Source organism: Schistocerca americana, chromosome 4 (assembly GCF_021461395.2).
Source record: "Schistocerca americana isolate TAMUIC-IGC-003095 chromosome 4, iqSchAmer2.1, whole genome shotgun sequence".
NCBI lineage: Eukaryota > Metazoa > Arthropoda > Insecta > Orthoptera > Acrididae > Schistocerca > Schistocerca americana.
The window spans coordinates 562,095,959-562,120,607 of NC_060122.1; the positions used below are offsets into that span (position 1 = coordinate 562,095,959).

General features: G+C 43.3%; 1 protein-coding gene across 4 annotated transcripts in view; it reads right to left on the reverse strand.

Moving 5' to 3' along the window:
- The window catches only part of LOC124613906 (ras guanyl-releasing protein 3-like), a 423,950-nt gene that overhangs the window by 177,623 nt on the left and 221,678 nt on the right, over positions 1 to 24,649 (reverse strand). For all 4 annotated transcript variants that reach the window (XM_047142653.1, XM_047142656.1, XM_047142655.1 and 1 more), the window contains exon 2: positions 21,349 to 21,427. In XM_047142653.1, the coding sequence (XP_046998609.1) occupies positions 21,349 to 21,427 (79 nt within the window). The remainder of the gene's footprint in view (positions 1 to 21,348; positions 21,428 to 24,649) is intronic.

A 24,649-nucleotide genomic window follows, 5' to 3' on the forward strand; every position in this document is an offset into this window, starting at 1 on the left:
CCCTCCAAAACCTAGGATGCTTTCTCTGTGACCCTGTAAATACCAGAGTTAAACAATGTAGAACAACAACGTATGTTACAAGCATGGCATTCTGTATTACTTCATTTCCTTATTTCTAACATTTTAAAATTGATGACATGTCAGTCATAGATGTTCTTATCTCTATTTGGTGAACGTATTTTCAGTCATGTTTTGAACATTGTCCCGCTACACTTTATCAACTAATGTTTCGCCGCAAGCGATATCGGATTTTAAAGAGTAAATTAATATGGAGTATGTCGTTCTTCTTTTCAAACATTCACATACCCATTTCTTCTTTACTTATTGTCTTTTGGGCATGCAGTTGTAGTAATTAAAGTAAGCACAAATGCAGTGATCAAAAAGAAATGATTAGTGTACAGTCGCATTCTCTTTATATCGTTCCTTTCTTGCTGCTCCCATGGCGATGGACTGTTTCTATCGCAATCAGTAAGCGTGAAAGGAAGCTACCGTACAGACAGAGGGATCTATATTTGTACTTGGCAGAACTAATTGCATACTGACATAATCGTCGGTATTACTTTCGTTTCCCCAAAGTTATAAATATTTAGATTTCGGAAAAGAAGCTCTGTATTTCGTCAAGACGTCGAAGAAGAAGGCCCCTTACCTACTGGTTGTATCGAGTAAGATGTGGAGACGGCGGTTTGAAAGCGGACAGAATAAGTACGAGGAAAGGCGTCCCTTAGCTGAGGGATCGCTACTCAAGCTACCTGGCGAAGGGGCAAGTGTGGCTAATGTCCGGCGTGGCAAATGTCCGGCATGGCAAATGTCCGGCATTTACCCATGTAGTTATAAGAACATTTTCTTCACAATTTCCTAGCGTAAAAAAGTCGTAAGGCACACATATCAAATGTAGTATTGGGGAGCACAGAGATCATGACGTAAAATATAAATATTAATCTGATGGAGAGAGTAGGTAAAGTGAGAGAGTGACTTTCCACCTTTCAGGCCTGGTCTGAGAACGGTATTCCACACAAGTGACTTATCATTGTGACGCACACTTTCGCCTGTGTTAGTTTTCACTACTAATTGCGATACGCAGTCTATAGAAATTCTGTACTTGGATGCCCAGGGGCGTAGCCATCAAACTGGTGCCTCAAGCTGCCACTACTATTGTGAAACTCATGTATAGAAATCTTAATGTTGTGACACCTCTGGTGATCCTCTCAACTAGGCGCACCAAACGTCAGCTTGTGTCGCTAGGGCCTTAAACCGCCCCTGCGCCGTAGATACGTTGAAAGACTTGTACTTTACCTAAATTTAGCTGTTCGTTGCAACGGTTACCCCCATTCTGCCAACGGTCTTGACAAAGAGCGGAAGTGCTAATAGAGGTTAAAGGCACCCTCTTGCTAACTGTACTTAAAGGTGGAAAAATCAGCAATACTTTTCGGCTTACGGAGGCAAAAGGCAATGGAAACCACAAAAATCAGTAGGTGGCCATACGTGCATCTCTGCTTGCTCGTCATCAATTGATTTGTGAACAACATCTATCATTCCTATCTATTGTCGTTATTGGTGACGAGAATTGGTGTCTTTGTGCTAACATAAGGAAAAGAAGGCACTGGTTGTGCCCAAATAAAGCAGCAACTCTCTGTACAAAGATCAGCGCGCAACCACAGAAGACAATGCTATGCATCTGGTGGAAGAACGACGGTGTGGTGTACTACGAACTAAAATGGTTCAAATGGCTCTGAGCACTATGGTACTTAACTTCTGAGGTCATCAGTCCCCTAGAATTTAGAACTACATAAACCTAACTAACCTAAGGACATCACACACATCCATGCCCGAGGCAGGACTCGAACCTGTGACCGTAGCGGTCGCGCGGACTGTAGCGCCTAGAACCGCTCGGCCACCACGGCCGGCTACTACGAACTGCTTCCCCGGGTTCTAACCATCACTGCTGACATGCCTTGCAGACGCAGTCCAAGAGCAATGACCAACAAACTCTGTGAAGTGGAGCTACTCCACTATAAAGCCTGCCCGCGTTCTGCTAGACTGACAAAAAGCCCTACAGAAGAGCTAGGTCCGGAAGTAATTTCGCAACCACCTGTTTCGCCTGATCTTTCGTCCACAGATTTTCACCTTTCCCGCCCTCTATCGAACAACCTTGAAGGAAATTTCTTTTTAGATGAAAATATGCTCCGAAAATGGTTCGGCGAGTTCTTCGCCTTAAAGCCACGCGATTTCTACAGTCGTGGAATCGGAAAGTTGCCATACAGGGCTATTACAAATGATTGAAGCGATTTCATAAATTCACTGTAGCTCCATTCATTGACATATGATCACGACACACTACAGATACGTAGAAAAACTCATAAAGTTTTGTTCGGCTTAAGCCGCACTTCAGGTTTCTGCCGCCAGAGCGCTCGAGAGCGCAGTGAGACAAAATGGCGACAGGAGCCGAGAAAGCGTATGTCGTGCTTGAAATGCACTCACATCAGTCAGTCATAACAGTGCAACGACACTTCAGAACGAAGTTCAACAAAGATCTACCAACTGCTAACTGCGCCGTTTAAAGCTTCTGGATGCCTCTGTAAGGGGAAATCAACGGGTCGGCCTGCAGTGAGCGAAGAAACGGTTGAACGCGTACGGGCAAATTTCACGCGTAGCCCGCGGAAGTCGACGAATAAAGCAAGCAGGGAGCTAAACGTACCACAGCCGACGGTTTGGAAAATCTTACGGAAAAGGCTAAAGCAGAAGTCTTACCGTTTACAATTGCTACAAGCCCTGACACCCGATGACAAAGTCAAACGCTTTGAATTTTCGGCGCGGTTGCAACAGCTCATGGAAGAGGATGCGTTCAGTGCGAAACTTGTTTTCAGTGATGAAGCAACATTTTTTCTTAATGGTGAAGTGAACAGACACAATGTGCGAATCTGGGCGATAGAGAATCCTCACGCATTCGTGCATCAAATGCGCAATTCACCAAAAGTTAACGTGCTTTTTGTGCAATCTCACGGTTTAAAGTTTACGGCCCCTTTCTCTTCTGCGAAAAAAACGTTACAGGACCCGTGTATCTGGACATGCTGGAAAATTGGCTCATGCCACAACTGGAGACCGACAGCGCCGACTTCATCTTTCAACAGGATGGTGCTCCACCGCACTTCCATCATGATGTTCGGCATTTCTTAAACAGGAGATTGGAAAACCGATGGATCGGTCGTGGTGGAGATCATGATCAGCAATTCATGTCATGGCCTCCACGCTCTCCCGACTTAACCCCATGCGATTTCTTTCTGTGGGGTTATGTGAAAGATTCAGTGTTTAAACCTCCTCTACCAAGAAACGTGCCAGAACTGCGAGCTCGCATCAACGATTCTTTCGAATTAATTGATGGGGACATGCTGCGCCCAGTGTGGGAGGAACTTGATTATCGGCTTGATGTCTGCCGAATCACTAAAGGGGCACATATCGAACATTTGTGAATACCTAAAAAAACTGAGTTTTTGTATGTGTGTGCAAAGCATTGTGAAAATATCTCAAATAATAAAGTTATTGTAGAGCTGTGAAATCGCTTCAATCATTTGTAATAACCCTGTATATTATACAGGGTGTTTGTTTTAACCTGAGATAACTAAATATCTCGGAAACGACGCACCGTACGGAAAAATGTTTTAGGTGAAAAGTTAATATCAGGTATAGGGGACATCCGTCTGTGCTACAACTGGGCACCTCCTAACCACGCCTCCTGCGTGGACGGGGTCAGCTTTTTATGTTCAAATGGCAGTCTCTCATTTTTATTGCATATTCGGATTCTATGCCAAACAGTTCGTACTGTTTACTCCAAAAATTCTTTTCCATTCGTGGGAGATGGTGCTGTAATCAATTAATACCAAGTGCACCTGGTTGGTTCAAATGGCTCTGAGCACTATGGGACTTAACTGCTGAGGTCATCAGTCCCCTAGAGCTTAGAACTACTTAAACCTAACTGACCTTATGATGTCACACACATCCATGCCCGAGGCAAGATTCGAACCTGCGGTCGTAGCGGTCGCGCGGTTCCAGACTGTAGCGCCTAGAACCGCTTGGCCACTCCGCCCGGCCCAAGTACACCTGTTTTTGCATTTGAGAAACGAATCATATTTTCCCTTACATGAAGTTTGTGTTGGGGAGGGCACTCACCTTGTGTAGTTCGTGCAGCAGTATTGACTATTCTGTTGTGGTGATGTCAATGGTTAGCATTTCTGTCTCGCAAGCAAGAAGACCCAAATTGAGTCCTGGCCGCAGCACAAATTTTAATTCGTTTCTTCTGCTTCGATCATTATCGTAGAAACGAAACAGTTGATTTTACACTTCGTTTATGTTGTAAATGTAAACTTTTGTGTTCAAACCGTTGATATTTATGTTCAAAATTTATTTTAGAGTTGGATATTTAATTGTACAGTACAGTATGGTTAGCTGTTTCAATACCTGGCTAGAAACTACGTTTACCGTGATCCAGGAACAACTACGTGGATGTAATACACCGAAGCGCCAAAGAAACTGGTATAGGCATGCATGTTCAAATACAGAGATAAGTAAACAGGCGGAATACGGAGCTGCGGTTGCCAACGCCTATATAAGACAACCAATGTCTGGCGCAGTTATTAGACCCGTTACTACTGCTACAGTGGTAGGTTATCAAGGTTTAAGTCAATCTGAACGTCGTGTTATAGACAGCGCACGGTCGATGAGACAAAATTTCCGAGGTAGCGATGAAGTGGCGATTTTCCCGTACGACCATCTGACGAGTGTACCGTGAATATCAGCAATCCGACAAAACATCAAATCTCCGACATCTCTGCGACCGGAAAAAGATCCTGCAAGATTGGGACCAACGACGACTGAAGAGAGTCGTTCAACGTGACAGAAGTGCAGCCCTTCGGCAAGTTGCTGAAGATTTCAATGCTGGGCCATCAACAAGAGTCAGCGTGCGAACCATTCAACGAAAGATTATCGATATGGGCTTTCCGAGCCGAAGGCCCACTTGTGTACTCTTGATGACTGCACGACACAAAGCTTTACACCTCGCCTGGGCCCGTCAACACCGACATTGGACTGTTGATGACTGGAAACATGTATACGCGAATGAAGACAACCTCATGAATCCATGGACCCTGCATGTCAGAAGGCGACTGTTCAAGTTGGTGGAGGTTCTTTATTGAAGTGGGACGTGTCAAGTTGGAGTGATACGGGAGCCCTGATACGCCTAGGCACGACTCTCACAGGTGACACGTACGTAAGTATCCTGTCTGATAACCTGCATCCATTCGTGTCCACTGAGCATTCCGACGGACTCGGGGAGTTCCATCAGGACAGTGCGACACACCACATGTCCCGAATTGCTACCGAGTGGCTCTAGGAAAACTCTACTGAGTTTACACACTTCTGTTGCTCACCAAACTCCCCAAACATGAACGTCATGGACCATATGTGGGATGCCTTGCAACGTCCTGTTCAGAAGAAATATCCACCCTCTCGTACTCTTACGGATTTAGAAGTACCTGCGGGATTCATGATGTCAGTTCCCTCCAGCACTACTTCAGGCATTAGTCGAGTCCATGCCACGTCGTGTTGCACTACTTCTGCGTGCTCATGGGGCCCTATACGATATTAGGCAGGTGTACCAATTTCTTTGACTGTTCAGTGTAGTTTTCTGCTCTCACCGGGATGCTTGATATCAGTGAGTTGTCTTGCCTCTAACCATGAGTGCAATTAACAATAAATGGTCAAACTTAAGACCTTGCATTTCGATACATGTATTAATTCGAGCGTGGAATGCATATACACAACTTAAAATCATTGTGAGTTACTATTATGGTGAGAGGCAAGTTGACTCACCGAAATCAAGCACCCCAGTGATGAGAGGGAAGGGGGCTCACCGAAATCAAGCATCCCGATGGGAATAGACAACTATTACATCCACGTAATTGTTCCTGGATCACACTAAACGTAGCTTCTAGACAGACACTGAAACAGCTAGCCATATTTTACTGTACAACAAAATTTACAACACTAAAGTAAATTTCGAACAGAGCACCATGTTTTACATTTACACCGTAAATGAAGTGTGGAATCAGTTACATCCGTTCTTAATTGCAAAAACAGGCACACAGATATTTGCCGGTTACTGCTCCATCTACCACGAATGGAAAACAATAGTTTCAGTAAGCACTACGTATTTTTGACTAGAAACCGAATATGTAATAAAACTGGGGGTATCCAATATGAAAATACAGAACTGACCCCGCTCACGCAGGAGGGGTGGTTAGTAGGTGGCCAGTTGCAACACAGACAGATATCGCCTTTACTGTTCATCTGTCGTCGTTATCGAGACATTTAGTTGTCTCAAGTTAAAACAAACACCCTGAATACATTAAAAATAAATAGCTTACGTCTGTGTACATCTTCATTAGAGTATCGCGTAAAAAATTGCAGTAAATCTTTCGTGATTTCTGATAACGTTTCCGTTAAATATATTAAATATATATTACATCCAGTCACATTAATGTGACGACCCCCTGTGTTCGACGTCAGCGTGCAATAACCACTCACAGACCGCAGGTGGCAGCCCTAGCGGTGGAGGATATACAACCCGTCCCCCCATGAACCAAAGACCTTGCCGTTGGTAGTGAGGCTTGTGTGCCGCAGCGATACATGTAGCCGTACCGTAGGTGCAACCACAACGGAGGGGTATCTGTTGAGAGGCAAGACAAATGTGTGGTTCCTGAAGAGGGCAGCAGCCTTTTCAGTAGGTGCAGGGGCAACAGTCTGGATGATTGACTGATCTGGCCTTGTAACACGAACCAAAACGGCCTTGCTGTGCTGGTACTGCGAACGGCTGAAAGCAAGGGGAAACTACAGTCGTTAATTTTCCCGAGGACATGCAGATTTACTGTATGAAGAAGCTTGCGCAGGAGAGCTGCATCAAATCAGTCTCTGAACTGAAGACCACAACAACAACAACAACATCGGGGGTACGCGGGAAACAGCGCAGTCGTTGTCGTAATGCAGAAACGAGGATTTATTTGATGCCCAAAAAGGATATTTTATAATAGGCTTTCGGGCGAAGGAGGAAGCATTTCCGAAACGGCTAAGCTTGTAAACTGTTCGCATGCTCCTGTGGTTAAAGTGTACCGTGTATGGCAAAATGGCGCTATCCACAACCGGAGCTGATGCAACTGTGGTGCACGACAGGGTGAACGACGCTTGCGAAGATGTGTGCGGACGAATAGACGCGCAACTGTTAACCAGATGACTATCCAGATAAACCAAGTACTGCCAACAGTGTCTCTTCTCTTCAACGACCATTCAGCGGCAGCTGCTGCACATGGGCCTCCGCGGCAGACGTCTGGTTCATGCACCTATGCTGACTGCTATTCATCAGCGAAGAAAGTTGGAATTTGCAACTGGACGTCCACTGAATGGCGACAGGTGTTCTTTTCAAATGAATCACGTTAAATGCTCCATCGGACAGATCGCCGTCGGCATGTACCGCGTGTCTGAAAGCTAACAGCCTGCGACAGTCGTTGGATGGGTCCAGGTCGGAGGATGGAATTTTTTGTCTGAGGAATGTTCTCGTCCTTGTGGAAGGCAGAGCGGATCAGAACAAGTATGCATCTATCTTTGTGGACCATGACCACCCTTATATGCAGTTTGTTTTTCGTCAGCACGATGGCATCCACCAGCAGGAGAATGCAACGTGTCACACAACTCACAATGGTTCGAAGAGCACCAGAATAAGTTTACCGAACTCTCCTATCCGCCAAACTCTCGTATTTAAAACACAGTCGACAATCTGTGGGATCCCCTAGGTCGAGCTGTTTACGCCTTTAACTCGAAACCTAGCGATGCTGGTCACGGCACTGGAGTCGCCGTGACTCCACTGCGCTGTCTGTACCTTCCAGAACCTCACTGACACACTTTGTGCACGTTTATGTGCATAAGGTGGTTATTCAGGCTTTCGACAGGTTAACGTGACTGGACAGTGTATATTGTTGTTGTGGTCTTCAGTCCTGAGACTGGTTTGATGTAGCTCTCCATGCTACTCTATCCTGTGCAAGTTTCTTCATCTCCCAGTACTTACTGCAACCTACATCCTCTTGAATCTGCTACGAGTATTCATCTCTTGGTCTCCCTCTGCGATTTTTACCCTCCACGCTGCCCTCCATTAATACATTGGTGATCCCTTGATGCCTCAGAACATGTCCTACCGACCGATCCCTTCTTCTAGTCAAGTTGTGCCACAAATTTCTCTCCTTCAGAAACGCTTTTCTTGCCATTGCCAGTCTACATTTTACATCCTCCCTACGTCGACGATCATTAGTTATTTTGCTCCCCAAATAGCAAAACTCTTCCACTACTTTAAGTGTCTCATTTCCTAATCTAATTCCATCAGCATCACCCGACTTAATTGGACTTCATTCCATTATCCTCGTTTTGATTTTGTTGATGTTCATCTTATATCCTCCTTTCAAGAGACTGTCCATTCCGTTCAACTGCTCTTCCAGGTCCTTTGCTGTTTCTGACAGACTTACAATGTCGTCGACAAACCTCAAATTTTTATTTCTTCTCCATGGATTTTAATTCCTAATCCGAATTTGTCTTTTGTTTCCTTTACTGCTTGCTCAATATACAGATTGAATAACATCGGGGATAGGCTACAACGCTGTATCACTCCCTTCCCAACCACTGCTTCCCTTATGCTTATATTATACACATTTAAAATATAGAGCCTATATCTTTCCGAATGTTTATTAGAGTATCGTGTAAACATTTGAAGTAAAACGATGAAGTATTTTTCGAGATTTTTTTAACAATGTTAAACAGCGACTTACCTCTGTGTAGCAGTATAAACGGAATTTTCAGGTCTGATGGCGGGAATGAGATGTTTTTAAATGTACAGTTTTGAGCGGCGGTCTTTGCAAAATCATCGACGATTTTGTTATATTTAATTTCAACGTGTCCAATGATCCACATAAATTTTACCTTCTTGAGATTTTCGTTTTCCTTGGAGGCTTTCATAGTCTCCATTATAAATTGCCTTGAGAAGGGTTGGTGTCTGCATGTCTTGGATTAAGCTCCTACAGGGTGGGGGAAAATAAAGGTGGCTCGGAGAACTGGGTCCGGGGTACAGAGAAACATAGTAGATGAAAGGGAATACAGTACTAACCTGACTATAACATATGTTTAAAGCGATCATCATTCATTTCTTGCTACTTTTGGGCCCTGGTCAGCAAGTTGTTGAAGGCGAATCGAAGCTGAACTACTGGAATTGCTGCAATCATATCCGAAAGGGTCTGCTTCAGTTCTTGAAGTCTATGAGGGTTCTTGTAATACACCTTAGACCTAAGGGCTCCCAACACAAAGTAATCGCGTATTGACAGATCGGATGACCTAGGTGGTCAGCTAGGACCGTGACCAGACTGACCTTTGTTAACAACTCTGTCAGCCGTGAAGACAGTGTAAACATGTTCCAGGGTCCGGTCGGCTGTATGGCCAGTTGCTGTATTCTGTTGAAGTAACTGTAGATCTTTTCCTACTCCGTTAATGCTGCCACAAATGGTTTCAAAATGTTGGCAATGTAATGCGCCAAAGTCAGCGTCTGATGAAAGAATAATGCGGCGTGCTGACACTGCACACCAAGCCCCAACCTTCCGATCATGCAGCGGCGTTTCTTGGAAATTATGCGGATTCTCTGCTGCCCAGAACCTGAGATTCTGTGAATTGATGTAACCACTTACGTGAAACCAGACTCCATCAGACATAAAGAACAAATCCATGTCCAACCTATTCATCATTATCTCAGTGAACAGCCACTCACAAAACTGGAGGTGCAGTGGAGCAACTGCTGATTGTAATGCGTGAACAAAAGACATTCAGTGGTGATGCATGTGCAGGTTGACATGAAGTATTCGTCCGCATGCTCGATGTGATATGCCGGTCTCTTGCGACAGGGGTCGGCTTGATGTGATAGGACTCTGAACCATTTTCTGGTGAGCTGCAGCCCAATTTTCTGGTGTGCAGGCACGTTTCGTCTGACGCCATTTTCAGACTACGCATTGCATGGTGCCCTTTATTGGCACTTTGACACCATTAAACTTCTCGGCAAACAACTGACTACACTGTTTCCACGACTTCGTTGCCACGTATTTTTCCAGAACGGAGTTCCGCTGTGGGTACCATAGTCCCATTTGCACTGCTCCATTCGCACTGACGCAGCCCGCACTACGCTCTGAACCGAAGTGGATCACGTGTCGGGCATGCACGTGGTGTGCGCGTCGCGGGGTGTGGTTATATGGGTATATACACGTGTAATCGTGTGCACTCGTCCGGGCCACTTTTATTTGCCTCAGTCTGTACAATGCGTTAAAATCAAAAAGTTTGGTTCCGTGAGATTCTGCGTTTAATGTAAAGCTTCAGGTATAGTTGTGGTTTCTACAGAAAGACTAGAAGTTTCACTGGGAAAGGTAATCAGTACCTTGTAATTGTCATTAGCTATACTTTTCGACTCGTCTGTATATATCTCTAAATACTCTGAGAAATTATCAGCAATGCAGATTTTTACTAATTGCTCTGTTCCGGTAATGTTTTGTTGGAAAATAGAAAATGTCGGCTGTTGAAGTTATTCCGTTGTAATAGTAATCGGAGTTAGGATAATGATAGAGGGCCTTGAACGGTTAATTCGGTATGTAAAGGGAGATGAAAATCTAACAATCATGGGGGATTAGAACACTATGAGAAGGAACAGAAGACACAGCTACGGGACAACACAGGCTTATAACAGAAATGAGGAGGAGAAAGAGTAATTGTATCCGGAGGTAGGTTTCAGCTAGTAAAGTAAATTCACTGTTCACAACTCATAAGAGGAGGAAGTACACTTGAAAATGTCAGGTAACACGGGAAGATACCGGCGGGACACACAGATTCAGATCACAATTTAGTGGTGATGAATAGGGTGAAGTTTAAGAGAATCGCCTGAAGTATCAATACGTAAAGAAGTGGGATCTGAAGTACTGGGAATGATGTAGGTTTCAAGTGATGTAAGGCTGTAGATACTGCGGTAATGTGTAACGCAATACGCAGTTCAGTTCAGTTCAAGGAATGGACATACCTAATGCGGGCAGTCACAGAATTAGGGCAGATGAGGGAGAAGAAATTTTTCTGTAACAGAAGAAAATGCTTAATTGATGAACGAAAGCACAAAATACAGAAATGATCTGAGAAGGAAAGGGATACAGCGATATAAGTCACTTGGCAATGAAATCAGTAGAAAGAACGGGGAAGCTAAAGCGAATTGACTGTGGGATAAGTGTGAAGTAATCTTAAAGAAATACCGAGCGAGGTGGCGCAGTGGTTAGCACACTGGACTCGAATTCGGGAGGACGACGGTTCAACTCCGCGTCCGGCCATCCTGATTTAGGTTTTCGTGTTTTCCCTAGATGACTTCAGGCAAATGCCGAGATGCTTCCTTTGAAAGGGCACGGTCAATTTCCTTCCCCATCCTTCCCTAATCCGAGCTTGTGCTCCGTCTCTAATGACCTCGTTGTCGACGGGACGTTAAACACTGATCTCTTCCTCTCTCCTCTTAATGAAATGGTCCTCGGAAGGACAGATCTAGTATTCGAAAAAGGTTAAATAACCTTCGGGGAAATTGAAAGCAAAGCTGCAAGAGCAGGTCCACCGTTAACGCGGAAGAGACAGCAGATCGGTGGAAAGAGTGGACAGTATCTACGAAGGGGAAGAACTGGGTCCTGACGTGATGGTAGAAGAAATGGATGTCAGTTTGGAAGATATAAAGTGTTTAGTATTAGAGAAAGAGTTTTGCTGAGGTTTGGAAGACTTTCGAAAAAACAAGGCAGAAGGAATAGATAAGATTCCTTTGCAATTTCTAAAATCATTGAGGGACGTGCAACTTAACGATTGGAGACTAAGACTGCAAAGACAGAAACCTGCGAGAACTATCATAAAATCAGCTTAACAGGACGGACATCTCTGTTATGAATAATATGCAGAAGAATTTGACGGGTCTGTTGGATGACGATCAGTTTGTCTTTAGGGGAGACACAGTCATTAACTAGATGCAGTTCTCATGTTGCACTTTGCGACAGAGGACGAGACTTAAAAATCGAGATATCTTCATAGTATTTGTCAACCACGAAAAAGCATTCGACTACGTAAAATGGTGTAAGATGTTTGAAACTCGCTGAAAAATAGATGTAATAGGGAAACATACAATATGTAGAAGAACAAGAGGGGGAGTAACAATTGAAGTCCAGTAGAGAAGTGTTCGGATTGAAGAAAGTTATACGGCAAGACTGCATTCTTTCTCCCCTAGAGTTCGACCTATACGTCGAAGAAGAAAAGATTAAAATAAAAGATTAACGAGTGGGATTGTAACTGTGTGCGAAAGGATATCAATGACAAGATTCGTTGATAACACTGCAAACAGATTAATGAGCGCAGAATACGGACTGAGAGTAAAAGTAAAACGACCCTGATGAAGATCAGCAAAAATTAGTTTAGCGATAAACTTAACATCAAAATTGGTTATCAAGTACTACACTAAATGAAGGAACTGTGCTGCCTTAGAAGCAAAATAACCCAATTTGGACAAAGCAAGGAGGATATAAGCCGTAGATTAGCTAAGCCAAAGGTGTAATTTCTCGCTAAAAGTAGTCTACAGTGCCTTAATTTGAGCGAAAAGTTTCTGAGAATATATGTCGGTGGCATAGCGTTGTTTGGAAGGATTCATAGACTGTGGAAACAGGGAAAAAAAATTCGAAACGTTTGAGATGTGTTACAGAAGAAGTCTGTAAATTAAGCAAAATGATGAAGTCCTCTGCATTATCTGTGAAGTAAGGAATATTTAGAAAACACTGACGAGAAGAGCAGACAGGGTGAGAGTACGTGTGTTAAGACATCACTGAATCACGTCCATGGTACTAGAGGGAGAGTTAAAGGACAAAAACTATAGGGGAAGCAGAGGTTGTCACATGAGAGGATGTGGTGGTGGGTCGCATCAAACCAGTCTGATGATTGATGACCACCTGTCCTCCCGCCCACCCTCCCCTCCCTCCAAAGAAAATAAGAAAAGTACATAACTATAATGGATAGTGAGAGGGCACAAGACAAGAAAACAGTACCGTGGTAGAAACTCTAAAGGCAAGTTTATTGTACTATTTTACAGCTTGTCATCGTGGGCTCTTGGCTTCATTGGATGATTGAAGAGGTAAGAACAAATTGCATATAGCACAGAACTGTGCCACAACATCACACAAAACTTTATGCAATATTTTAATCCTCGCCTGACAGCAACTGACGTAAACATCGGCGGGAAACAGACCAAGTGATTCATTGGTCTGAAGACATGGTTCATTACAGAACAGGATAAAAGGCGTCACAGTGAAACCCTCCAATGTTTTCGGTATACAGGAGAAAAATAAACTGCAGATGGAAACCCGTGTCCAAAACCGTAGCAACAGAGCACCCCATTTATGTGAGACAAGATCTTTCTGTGCAGCAGTTAGCTCCATCTTCTCCTCTGGCGATCGTTTCAATCAGTCGCAATCACTGAGGAACAAACAACATTGCGAGACGTTCCACTTACGTTCAATCAGCATACAAAGTCACGTTTGCTGCCGAAGGGGTAGCCAAGTGGCAGGCTCCGGCGCCTATAATTTTGACACTCTGTAGTGTCGTTGGATGACGTCTCCGGACGTGGCTTCCTACCCTCAATTTGTTTCTCGTTTCTCAAGACACGCTCTATAACCCCTCGATGTGTATCCACAATGGACAGTGGACGTTACTAGCGTGACAAGTTAAGTATTTTCGTCAGACGGGAAGTGTATTCGAATGGCGAGGCAGTTAAACCAACTGCTCACGTTGAGCGGGAGATCCGGGTTAGACTCTCGGTCCAGGACAAATTTTTAACTTTCAAAATTGAATTATTTAGATGCTCACTTGCGGCTAGAGTCAGACTCTTCTTTGAAATTTGATATTTACAGCCACTGTATCAAACAACAGTATGGTGTCTGTTGTGTTGGACAATACACTTTAGTACGAGAAAGAAACGTGCTCCTAGCATAGTATAAGAAATGGCGAAAATGTCCTGGGAAGAGGGAACTAGATTTTCGACTTATCTAACAGCTTCAATGACAGAACTTTACAATAAGGACCCCTTCTCAGAGGAAACGATCCAGGCAGGTGAGGTGCTGATGTCTGGTATCTCCGAAGCGAGAAAGGAAAAGTGGTGCAACCTCCTACAAGAGACGGACATGAAGCACAGCAGTAGGAAGGCATGGAAACTGCTCAAACGTCTCAGCAACGACCCAACAGAACCACAACCAAATTACAGTGAAGTTACACCTTATCAGATAGCTCACCAACTGCTTATGAACGGAAAAACTAAAAGGAAGATCAGGAATGGCAAAATCAAAAGAAAATTGAAAGAGGAGATTAACTTCCTAGCTCTCCCATTCTTCATTCAGGAGCTACAAGACGCCATCAACGATTTGAAAAACAATAAGGCCGCTGGCCTCGACGTTCTGAGATCTGAACAAATCAAACATTTTTGACCGAGAGTACAAGCATGGATCCTAGAGCTGATGAATAACTGTATTATAAAATGCAAATTCCTAAACTGTGGAGGAAAGCTCGGGTTGTTGCGTTACTAAAACCAGGGAAAGACCCAGCTGAAGCTAAAAATTTCCGGACTGTCTCACTGCTTTGTCATCTATTTAAAGTGCTGGAGCGAATGATCCTCAAACGCACAGCTGATTATGTGGACAAAGCCCTCATTAACGAACAAGCTGGATTTCGACCAGGAAAATCATGCTGTGGCCAAATCCTTAATCTCACACAGTACATCGAAGACGGCTATCAGAGAGGAGAAGTAACTGGGGTCGCATTCCTGGATCTCAGTGCCGCATATGACACAGTTAACCATAAGTTGCTTACCCAGAAGTGTATAATGTCACTAAGGACTACACCCTTTCTATGTTCGTTCAATGCATGCTACAGAACAGACGCTACTATGTAACCTTACAATCTAAAAACAGCCGATGGAGGACACAGAAAAATGGACTTGCACAGGGTAGTGTCTTGGATCCAATATTATTTAACATCTATACGAATGACCTTCCCATCAGCCACCAGACACGAATGTTCATTTGTGCCGATGATGCAGCAGTGGCCACACAGGATAAAACCTTTGAACAAGTGGAGGAGAATCTCACAGGAGCCTTAACAGAACTTGCTACCTATTGCGAAGGCAATAATCTCAAACCAAACCCTAGTAAATCTCAAGTATCCGCCTTCCATCTTAGGAACAAACAAGCCAAACGGAAACTCCGAGTCATGTGTCAAGGGGAAGAGCTGAAGCATACAAACAGCCCAAAATACCTGGGAGTAACATTGGACAGACCGCTTACTTTTAAGCAGCACTGTCACAACACTAAAAAAAAGGTCTGTGCCAGGAACAACATACTGCGGAAGCTAACAGGTCGATCGTGGGGAGCTCAACCACACGTTTTGCGCACCACGGGTCTGGTGCTGAGTATCTCAGCAGCGGAATATGCGGCGCCAGTTTGGAGGAACTCTGCTCACACCAAGCAAGTTGACGTCGCCGTAAACGAAACTGTACGTATTGCCACAGGATGCCTCAAACCAACTCCTAAAGACAAAATTCATCCCATCATAGGCATAGCACCACCTACTATCCGCAGACAAGTAGCCAACGAGATCGAAAGATCAAAACAAAAGAATGATCCTCGACACACGATGCATATGCACCGAAAACAACGTGTCCGGCTGAAATCCCGCAGGAGTTTCATTGAGACTACTGAAGAGCTCGCCACCAAGCCCGTCGCAAGGCGGCTATCTCTTTGAGAAGAAATGGTGCCACACTCCACAATGGAACTACTTGAGGAGGGATCTGCCGGCTTTCAACTACCTTTTACAACTTGGAGGTCATTAAACCGGCTGCGCACTGGAGTAACTGGGTGCAAATCAAACCTATTTAAATGGGGCTACAGTGACAGCGATAAGCGTGAATGCGGAGCAATACAGGATTTGGACTCCCTATTGATTTGCCCAGATATGTCTATAACATGCACTAAAGACGATATTTTGAAAGTCAATGACAAAGCAACCTACGTTGCTAATTACTGGGAAGGGAAGATATAATTGGTGCATCCAGATACGGAAGAAGAAGAAAACGACAGCTTGGCATATTCGCGCTTTTTTATTTGTTAAAGTACCCATGTCATGCAATATAGCGCACTGTGTCAAGTAATGTAACATGATACATATTTTCATGTCGTATAACATGAAACGCGCCATTGTGCCATCTAATATGCAATTTGTCATGTCCTGCAGTATGATACAATGTATCAAAGTTTAGATGCCCCCCCCCCCCCCATTCACGGATACTTCCTATTGTACGTGCATCCCACGCTATAGAAGCATTTGTTCTTACACGCCTCACCATATTTGTAACAGGGGATGGGTTTGGGGGAGAAATAGTCCTCTCGGGGAAAAAAACCACCGTCCCCGCTTCGCTCAGAAATCAAAAAATTGTTCTAATGTATCCCCAGGAACAAATCCACCTCCAGAAATTTTATCTCCGCATATAAACGTTTTTAGCTATTAAATTTATGCTCTTCAGCCTCATAATATTATTATATATTGTTTACTGTGGCTGGCGAATCTCCTGGAAATTGGAAATTTGTGGTAAAAATGGGACCAAACTGCTGAGGTCATCGGTCCCTAAGCTTGCGCACTACTTAATCTAACTTAAACTAACTTAACGCTAAGGACAACACACACACCCATGTCACTGCTCTGGGGAAGTACGGTTAACTCGTGAAAAAGCGCGAGAATATGTCAAGATGTTTAGATTTAAATGTCTTTGAAGTCGAAAAGTTAGTTCCCTCCCTTTACATCCGTAACTCTGCCCAGAACATATTCGCGCTATTTTTGCTATGACAGGAGCATTTTTCATTCTAGTTCCCAACTTTTGTTCTTGACATTGCACCGCACAGCTTGGAATCCGACATAGATGCATGTTGATTCGGGCGACGACTGATCCAGTATAGGTTTTCTTATACTCTTTTCCAGCCGTGTTGGTTATACTGTGGTAAAGGATAAAGCTTTACCAAAACAATGGGACGACCATTAATTATATGTATTTGTCTACCATCTTACAAAATTTGAAACGATTTGCACCAGTCTGAAACATAAAAAAAACTTACAAAACGTGTTTTTTGGACGTAAAATCCGAATAAATCTAGATTTCTGAAATCGAGTTTTCAATTTTATTGTAAGAATGCATTTTGTTATTTATTTTATTCACTTTAAACTGTTTCCATGCATTCAATTCACGAAAGAATGAATTTTACGTGCTAGAGTCAGCTCGACCTTTTTATAATCGTACTACGACAGAGGGAGAAGATTGTTGGATAATTCTTCAGGCTATCCTGGCTATATGTTGAGATGTTGAATAATCGGGTCTTCCGTCGGTTGTTCGCGTCGTTCCCCTACGATATTTTGGTGGCTTGACTCAATATCTGCCTTTGTGCAACCTTTGAACCGATTCGTACAAGTTTAAAGTACAGAATTGGCGCATTTCAAAAACCCCCAGAAGAACGTGGTTGTTTTTTGCACGCAAAATCCAAACGAGGCAATATTTTTTTCAAACGGTTGATATTTATCTCACAGGTCCAATATACCAGTGGACAAAATTTGAACCACCAATTTCGCTCCCATCCAGACTTATTTAAGGACGGCGGATTTTGCGCGTAAAATCCGAACAGTGCACATACAAATGGAACCATTAGCTGAGTATGAATTTGAGCCCAATTAAAATCTTTTGCAAAACGAATTAATCGATTCGCACAATTTGCCTGGGCGCCAGCTCCGGTTCGTTGTTCGGCCGTTGCTTAAAATACTGTTACTTACCTAGAGAATAATAAATGTTCAAATGGCTATACAAATTGCCGCTGGTAGGGTTAAACCAAAAATACTTTTTACACTACGTTCCTTCATCCTGCGCGTGGCCTTTTCATACATATTTGTTAGAGGGTTTTCGATTCTGTAACGATATCTGTAGGAATGCGTATCTCGATAACTTAGGTGTGGACGCACAACAGGGTCCGTGCCTCTTGCAGGAATACAGGACTCGCTACGAGCAAGTAGGTCAATGGACAGCGGACTCTACTACCGCGTAACAAGTTGAGAAATTTCGTCGGACGGCAAGCGTGTCTGGATGGCCGAGACGGTTAAGACAACTGCTCGTGTTAAGCGGGAGATCCGGGTGCGGCAAAAACTTTCAACTTTCGCCCTCGAACTACTTCGATTCCCGACTGCGATTGGAGCCGATCTCTCCTCTGAAATTAAAAAGTACGTACCTGTCAGACAACTCATTCTGTACAGTGAAGGGTTACTTAGATAACACAGTAGTAGTCTAATAAAAATTGTAGCATAGGTAATAATAACGGTAATAAAATACCTATCATTTCACTTAACTCTTTCATATTGTTTTCCTTCTTTCTTCTTCTTTCCTGGAGAGAACTTACTTCCACAGCCACGCAATGCTTCTTCTCCTGTTTCTAAGCTCAACATCTTACTCATAACAGAGGTATGCTGACTCAGTTTTTCGGGCTAGCAAATGGGAAGCTGCGGCACAGAAAATGGAAACAAGCATCGTCGCTACGGCCCTGACGTCATGTGATAGCGTATAGTGTTACATTATGAAACAATGTGTGTATAGTGCACGTATTTCGTAGTGAATGGGAGTGAGAAACGAATAAACAGTGTAGCCTCAGCCTTTTACCTTATTAAACAAGTTCTTTATGAAACTGTATCGTACACTAGCGATAAAAAGAATAAGGTAGAACTCTTTTAAACAGATCGACCTTGTATTTTGGAGGGCGGTGACTCCAATTTTCTGCCACACATCCTGATTTAGGTGCCCCATCATTCCCCTAAATTACTTCAGGTAGATGCCGGGATGGTTCCTACTTTAAGGGCATGTCTGACTACTAGTTCCATCTTTGTCAAACTAGACCTGTAAGTATATAAAAGCGTGTGTACAAAAAATTACGATTTTTTGTTGTTTTTAAATTTTAATACCAAGACATTTCCAGTATCCTTGTAAAAGTGTTGTACGGATGAATAAATCTACTACTACTACTACTTCTTGTACATAGCCCAGAGGAACGCTATCCAATGGTAGACCGGCGGCAAGCTGGAGTGAAAGTCAATTGTCGCCGAACACTGAACCAGCGGATCGCAGACTTCCGTTTACAGTCTATATCTCTTATTTAATATAAAAAACTGCTTTTGAAATTCAAGGCACACAGGCAAAGAGAATCAGTCTCCCACCAAGATAACTGGAAATATTAATTGCTTTTCAATGCTGCAATTACTATAAATGACATAAAGAGCTGAAGTACCCGTCCCTGATTAGCTGGCGCAAACAAAGGACGTGCGAGCTGTTCAGGAGACATACCAAACGAGAAACCACTTGGGCACTCAACAGCGGATGCGGCACTCTTCTTCCTCGGTACTCACCAGCTGGCGGATGAGTTTGACTGCAGTACTAGATGTTGTGTATCGGATATCTTGCTCCAGTGTCATTGGTTTTCCCTATCCAGAAACAATCAATAGACTAGCCATTTAAGTGAAAATAATTAGTGCAAGATATAAATAGTGCTTCCAACACTTTAATCCAAATGAATTGCCCTTGGGGTGTCACAAATTGTAATAAACGATACGGATACATGCGAGTAGGATTCCGTAGAGTTCCGTAAAACTTAATTATGTATACAGATACTTCATTCCTCCCGGGAATCTAGACTGTCGACGATTTTTTTCCTGTTATCGATATCGATACAAACAACATATATTATTTCTGAAAAAAAGTAAACAGAAGGACAGACAGGTGGATAACAAATGATCAAAACAATTTTTTTCGAGTGATATAATTACAAATTAACAGACTTCGGATATTTTTGCCATTTTTGTACTGTGAAACCAAGCTACTTGCCAAATTTCATCGTTGTAGGTCAACGGGATATACCCCATAGTTTTCATGAATGCGTTTGCGAATATATGTAGACGTATGTGGAATAAATGGCCGTATCTTTTGATTGTGTTGACTTTCAGTTTTTTCCACCACCAAGGGACGTCAATATTCGACGTAAATTTCAACTTGATAGTCCACCATTTTTAACAGTCGGATGGACAGATGGACACCAAAGTCATCCTATAAGATATCCGTTCTTACCGACTGAGTTATGGAACCCTAAAAACAGTCTCAACTTTGGCTATTCCGGGTTGGGAACCTGGTGGCGACCTTGACGTTTTTATTTTCGTTTTTGCTGCAGATGCTGTATGCAGAGTATTAAGTGTCTTCGTTGTGCAATAAGGCACAGAGGCAAAAGTGTAGGTGGGGGTCAATTGTGTTTGTACAGTACAAAGCAGATCTCGGTCCGCTAGTTTCCGCGAGTTACGGAATACGCACGTGCAAGCAAAATACAAGACTAACACCTTAAACCTCAAATGCACACGCTAATGGCATGAGCACAATGTGAAATAAATGAACGTAATACGGGTGCAAGGCTAAAAAAAGGTTTTCAGTGTTTGTATTTCAATAATTTTGAAATACAATTAATTACAGTTACTAATCTTATTCGTAAGTATACTGTATCTATCAAATTTGTCAAGAGTAATGATGCTGGCAACTCGCTGCGCGCATGCGTGGGTGGTGGGGGATGCCGCGACGAGCTATGAGTGCAGAAGGCAACCGAGTAACAGTGGGTGAGATGTGGCTGTCATTTGTGTAACATAAGGCTGTATTGAAGTGGTACTGGAATCACGAGAATATTCACGCGGTACAACTACAGCGGAACTGTTAGACACTTTACTGTAGGCAAGATCTGGGGGGCAAAGATAATCTACAAGCCCAGCGTCCAGTGATATCCCTGATCCGGATGGGACTTCGATATCTACAGCCTGACTTTGGATAGCATTCATAGTGACATTAACACGGATAGATAAATAACTGTGAATGTCGAAGAAATGTTACTGAAACGCCTACACCAATGGAAGTCCCTATGCTCATACTATTACAAGATACGAGACACACTATAATAGCCACGAATTTGGAAGTCTGTTGGAGCGAAGTGTTACGAAGGGAAAAAAGGACCTTAGATTATCCTCAGATATAACGTGAATCGTGCAGTACTCCTGGAAACTTTTTGACTAACTTAAGGAGCACTCTTATACAGCGACGTGTGATGATACAACTGCTGCGATAGAACTCACCGATTTCGTGCTTATCTGCAGATGTAGCCATTTCCTCAGCGTCAAAGTCATCACCAGTATGTTCAGGGACTAAAGACACCTGTAAAGAGAAACACGTTTGTCATACGAACAGATGAACACTCATTCTTAGCTAGTGCTAACAATAGGTTTATGCTGTAGATAGAGAATTTCTAACATGAAGTTGCTATCATTTTTAAGAAAATTTTTGTGGTTTATCTTATGTACTTTTATGTTCGTTGTCTTTCCAAATGAAACAGAAAAACTACGAAATTGCACACAAGCTAGATGTTAAACCAGGTGTATCTTTCAACGTACTCTGTCGATACAAGTAGCGGAACGTTTGTAGCCGATACTGAAATAATATCTTATCGTGCTGCCCGGTTAATGCTAAGTAATCGCCACATTTACTCCTTTTACGTTGCTTTCTTTATTTGAGTAACTTCATGAATAGCTTGGCTACTGGAATGTATAAGTAGTAACTTGCAAATCACGAAAGCCAAGACATGGTTTAAAGTAGCAGGTTCTCTTGAAATAACATCACCAACCACAATCATAATATAGCTCGCTGTAACGAAAAGTAATCACTAGACATACCGAAGCCAGGAATAAATTCGTTCACCTGCTAATGACACGCAGCGAGGTGAAGCGGTGGCAGTTTCGTGGAAACGAGGGGAGGTAAGTGACTGCTCTAAAGTCGTGTCGATGACGTGGTCAGTAGAAACGAAACACAGACTGGGACAGATAATTAACGTCAATTTGATTGTAGATTTAGGGAAGCCACAGAAGAACCAAACTCTAGATAGCCGGACAGGAATTTGAAACTCGTTCGTAGAAAATGGGAGTTGAGTGGCTTAACGACTAATAATTTCGTGTGTGGTTCAATGGCCTGCTATGGTCTTTCAGCTGGACGCCACTTTGACATCTTGCATCTCCCTAGCCTACAGTCAGTAATCATACCGGAGAAATGGATCTGCAGCTTAACGTGGAATCTGGAACACGTGTTGTTCCTGGCGGATTTTCACATTACTGAGAGGCGAAGGCTTGGTTAAAGGCAGACTGAAATACTCTGTGGTCCGACTGCGATTCAGTACCCTTTCGGTTTCCAGGCACGAATTCTAACCCTAGATGACCAGGCCTGAAGACTTGTCCACTGCGCCACTTCTCTTGATCCAACTACATGGGGGATGTAGATAAGTGTAAGAGTGTCTAAGAAGACGGTACAGCACATTGCCAGACACGCTTACTAAGTGCGACGTAGAACGACCTGATATAGTGATACGTGAGAGCGGCGAAGGCTATTCTCAGAACATGTGTCGCCAAGTAGAATCCTGTCGATTTATTACCACTGTCAGGAAACACTGTCCACAAGGAATTCACGTCAGGGCTGCGGGTGACAGATAATCATGACGGCCAGTACTGCCATTGTTTGTCCTGGGTCGTAGCTAAAAATCATTTCTCTACAGGGTGGGCACATCACTGCACGGCGTCAGCGCAGGCCATCCTCGGTCTGCTTCCGAGAGAAAACTCCGGAGGAAATGGCATCGCATGGACATTTGGAGCATAATTGCAGCCTAGAGAAGCGAGGTAGTTTAATTATGTCTGATGTAATATTAACGGAGGTAATATTTATTTACATTATTTCTGCCCATCAAGGTAACCGAGTACAGTGGCCAGAGACAACAGCAATGCACATTTGAGAAATGAAAATGTGTTATCGACTGAAAGGAACTACAATTATCCTTCGGTGTAATTATGTATGGTGTGTTTATCGTAGACTCTGTGCTGTAACTTGCACGTTAGACAAGTAATAATTCAGAATTCTTGTTAGTATACCAAATATCAAGGAATGTATTTGTCACTTTACTCAAATAATTCGCATGTACGTCTCTCAGTGCAAAGAAGGCAGTATCTGCGAAAATAGTTGAATTGGATTCAGAGCTGAGAATAACTTGTGAAATACAGGAATTTTTGTTGAAATAGATATTTATTTCAATACATTTTTTATTTCTATAAAATGTGTTATTTGGAGATGAAGTCCGATTTAACAACAGAAAACTATAGTTGAAGGAAGTATTTGTTAAATACGACGACTGTGGGTGTTTATTGTAAAATGACGGTAAAGTATTTATGACAAGATATTTCACTGGCCTGGTTAGCATAAAAAGCGATATGTATCGCATATAGAGCTAAATATTTGTCGTAAACGCCTAGGGAACCTCCCCAGCAGCTATCACTTGTGATTTTATTCGGGAGTGGAACATTACAGAAACAGCTTTGCATTTATATTTTCCCGCACATAACCTGTGTAAGGTTGCAACTCGGCAAAACCTTCGGGGTGGCTCAAACAAAAGGAGGATCAGGGGTGTTCTCGAAATGTTTAAATTACAGCGAAACGAGTAATTTGAATGATGTGCAAGGTATCCGGACTATAACAACCATAAAGAGCTGTTGGACAACCAGGACGAAATATTGATTGGAAGACTGAGGAACTGTTCAGACGCCTAATCGGAGAAGGTTTCTCCCCCCCCCCCCCCCCCAACCACACACAATGGCCACTTTTCAGACGGTGTATGAGAACTCTATCATAAATGTGTATACTGAGTGTGGGTGAGTTTGTGTTATACATTCACGAGTGAATGGAGAAGGTGAGACTCAGTGCCAGCACACAATCTACTTCTTTCGAATGATACCAAAAGGACCGCTTGGATTAACGACCCTGTCCGAAGGACGGATCACACTCCACTGAGTCACAAGGCCTCACTTCGTGAGACACTGGAGAGGACTTTGGAATTTAATCCTGGGAATCAGGAACTTCACACCATAACCTGTCCTTCCTTCGCCGGCCAAATACTAGGGGCGAAAATTTCTTGCACTACTGGGATTTGAACCGGGTATCTCAGAGTCGAGTGCTGCCACACAGGCGTGCGTTATTTCAAATGGTTCAAATGGCTCTAGGCACTATGGGACTTAACATCTGAGGCCATCTGTCCCCTAGACTTAGAACTAATTAGACCTAACTAACCTAAGGACATCACACATCCATTCCCGAGGCACGATTCGAACCTGCGACCGTAGCAGCAGCGCGGTTCCAGACTGAAGCGCCTAGAACCGCTGGGCCACAGCGGCCGGCGTGCGTTAGTGACATCGGCTACTGGTGCAGATTGGCCGTAACGATGCCCACGTTATTTATCAGTTCTGTGTTCCATTATTGCGGTCTGACTGTTTAAGACGAGTAACATCCAGAGGCAATTACAAAGATGAAATGTCCCACAAAGTCCACAGTTTTGGACGCTACTGAAAG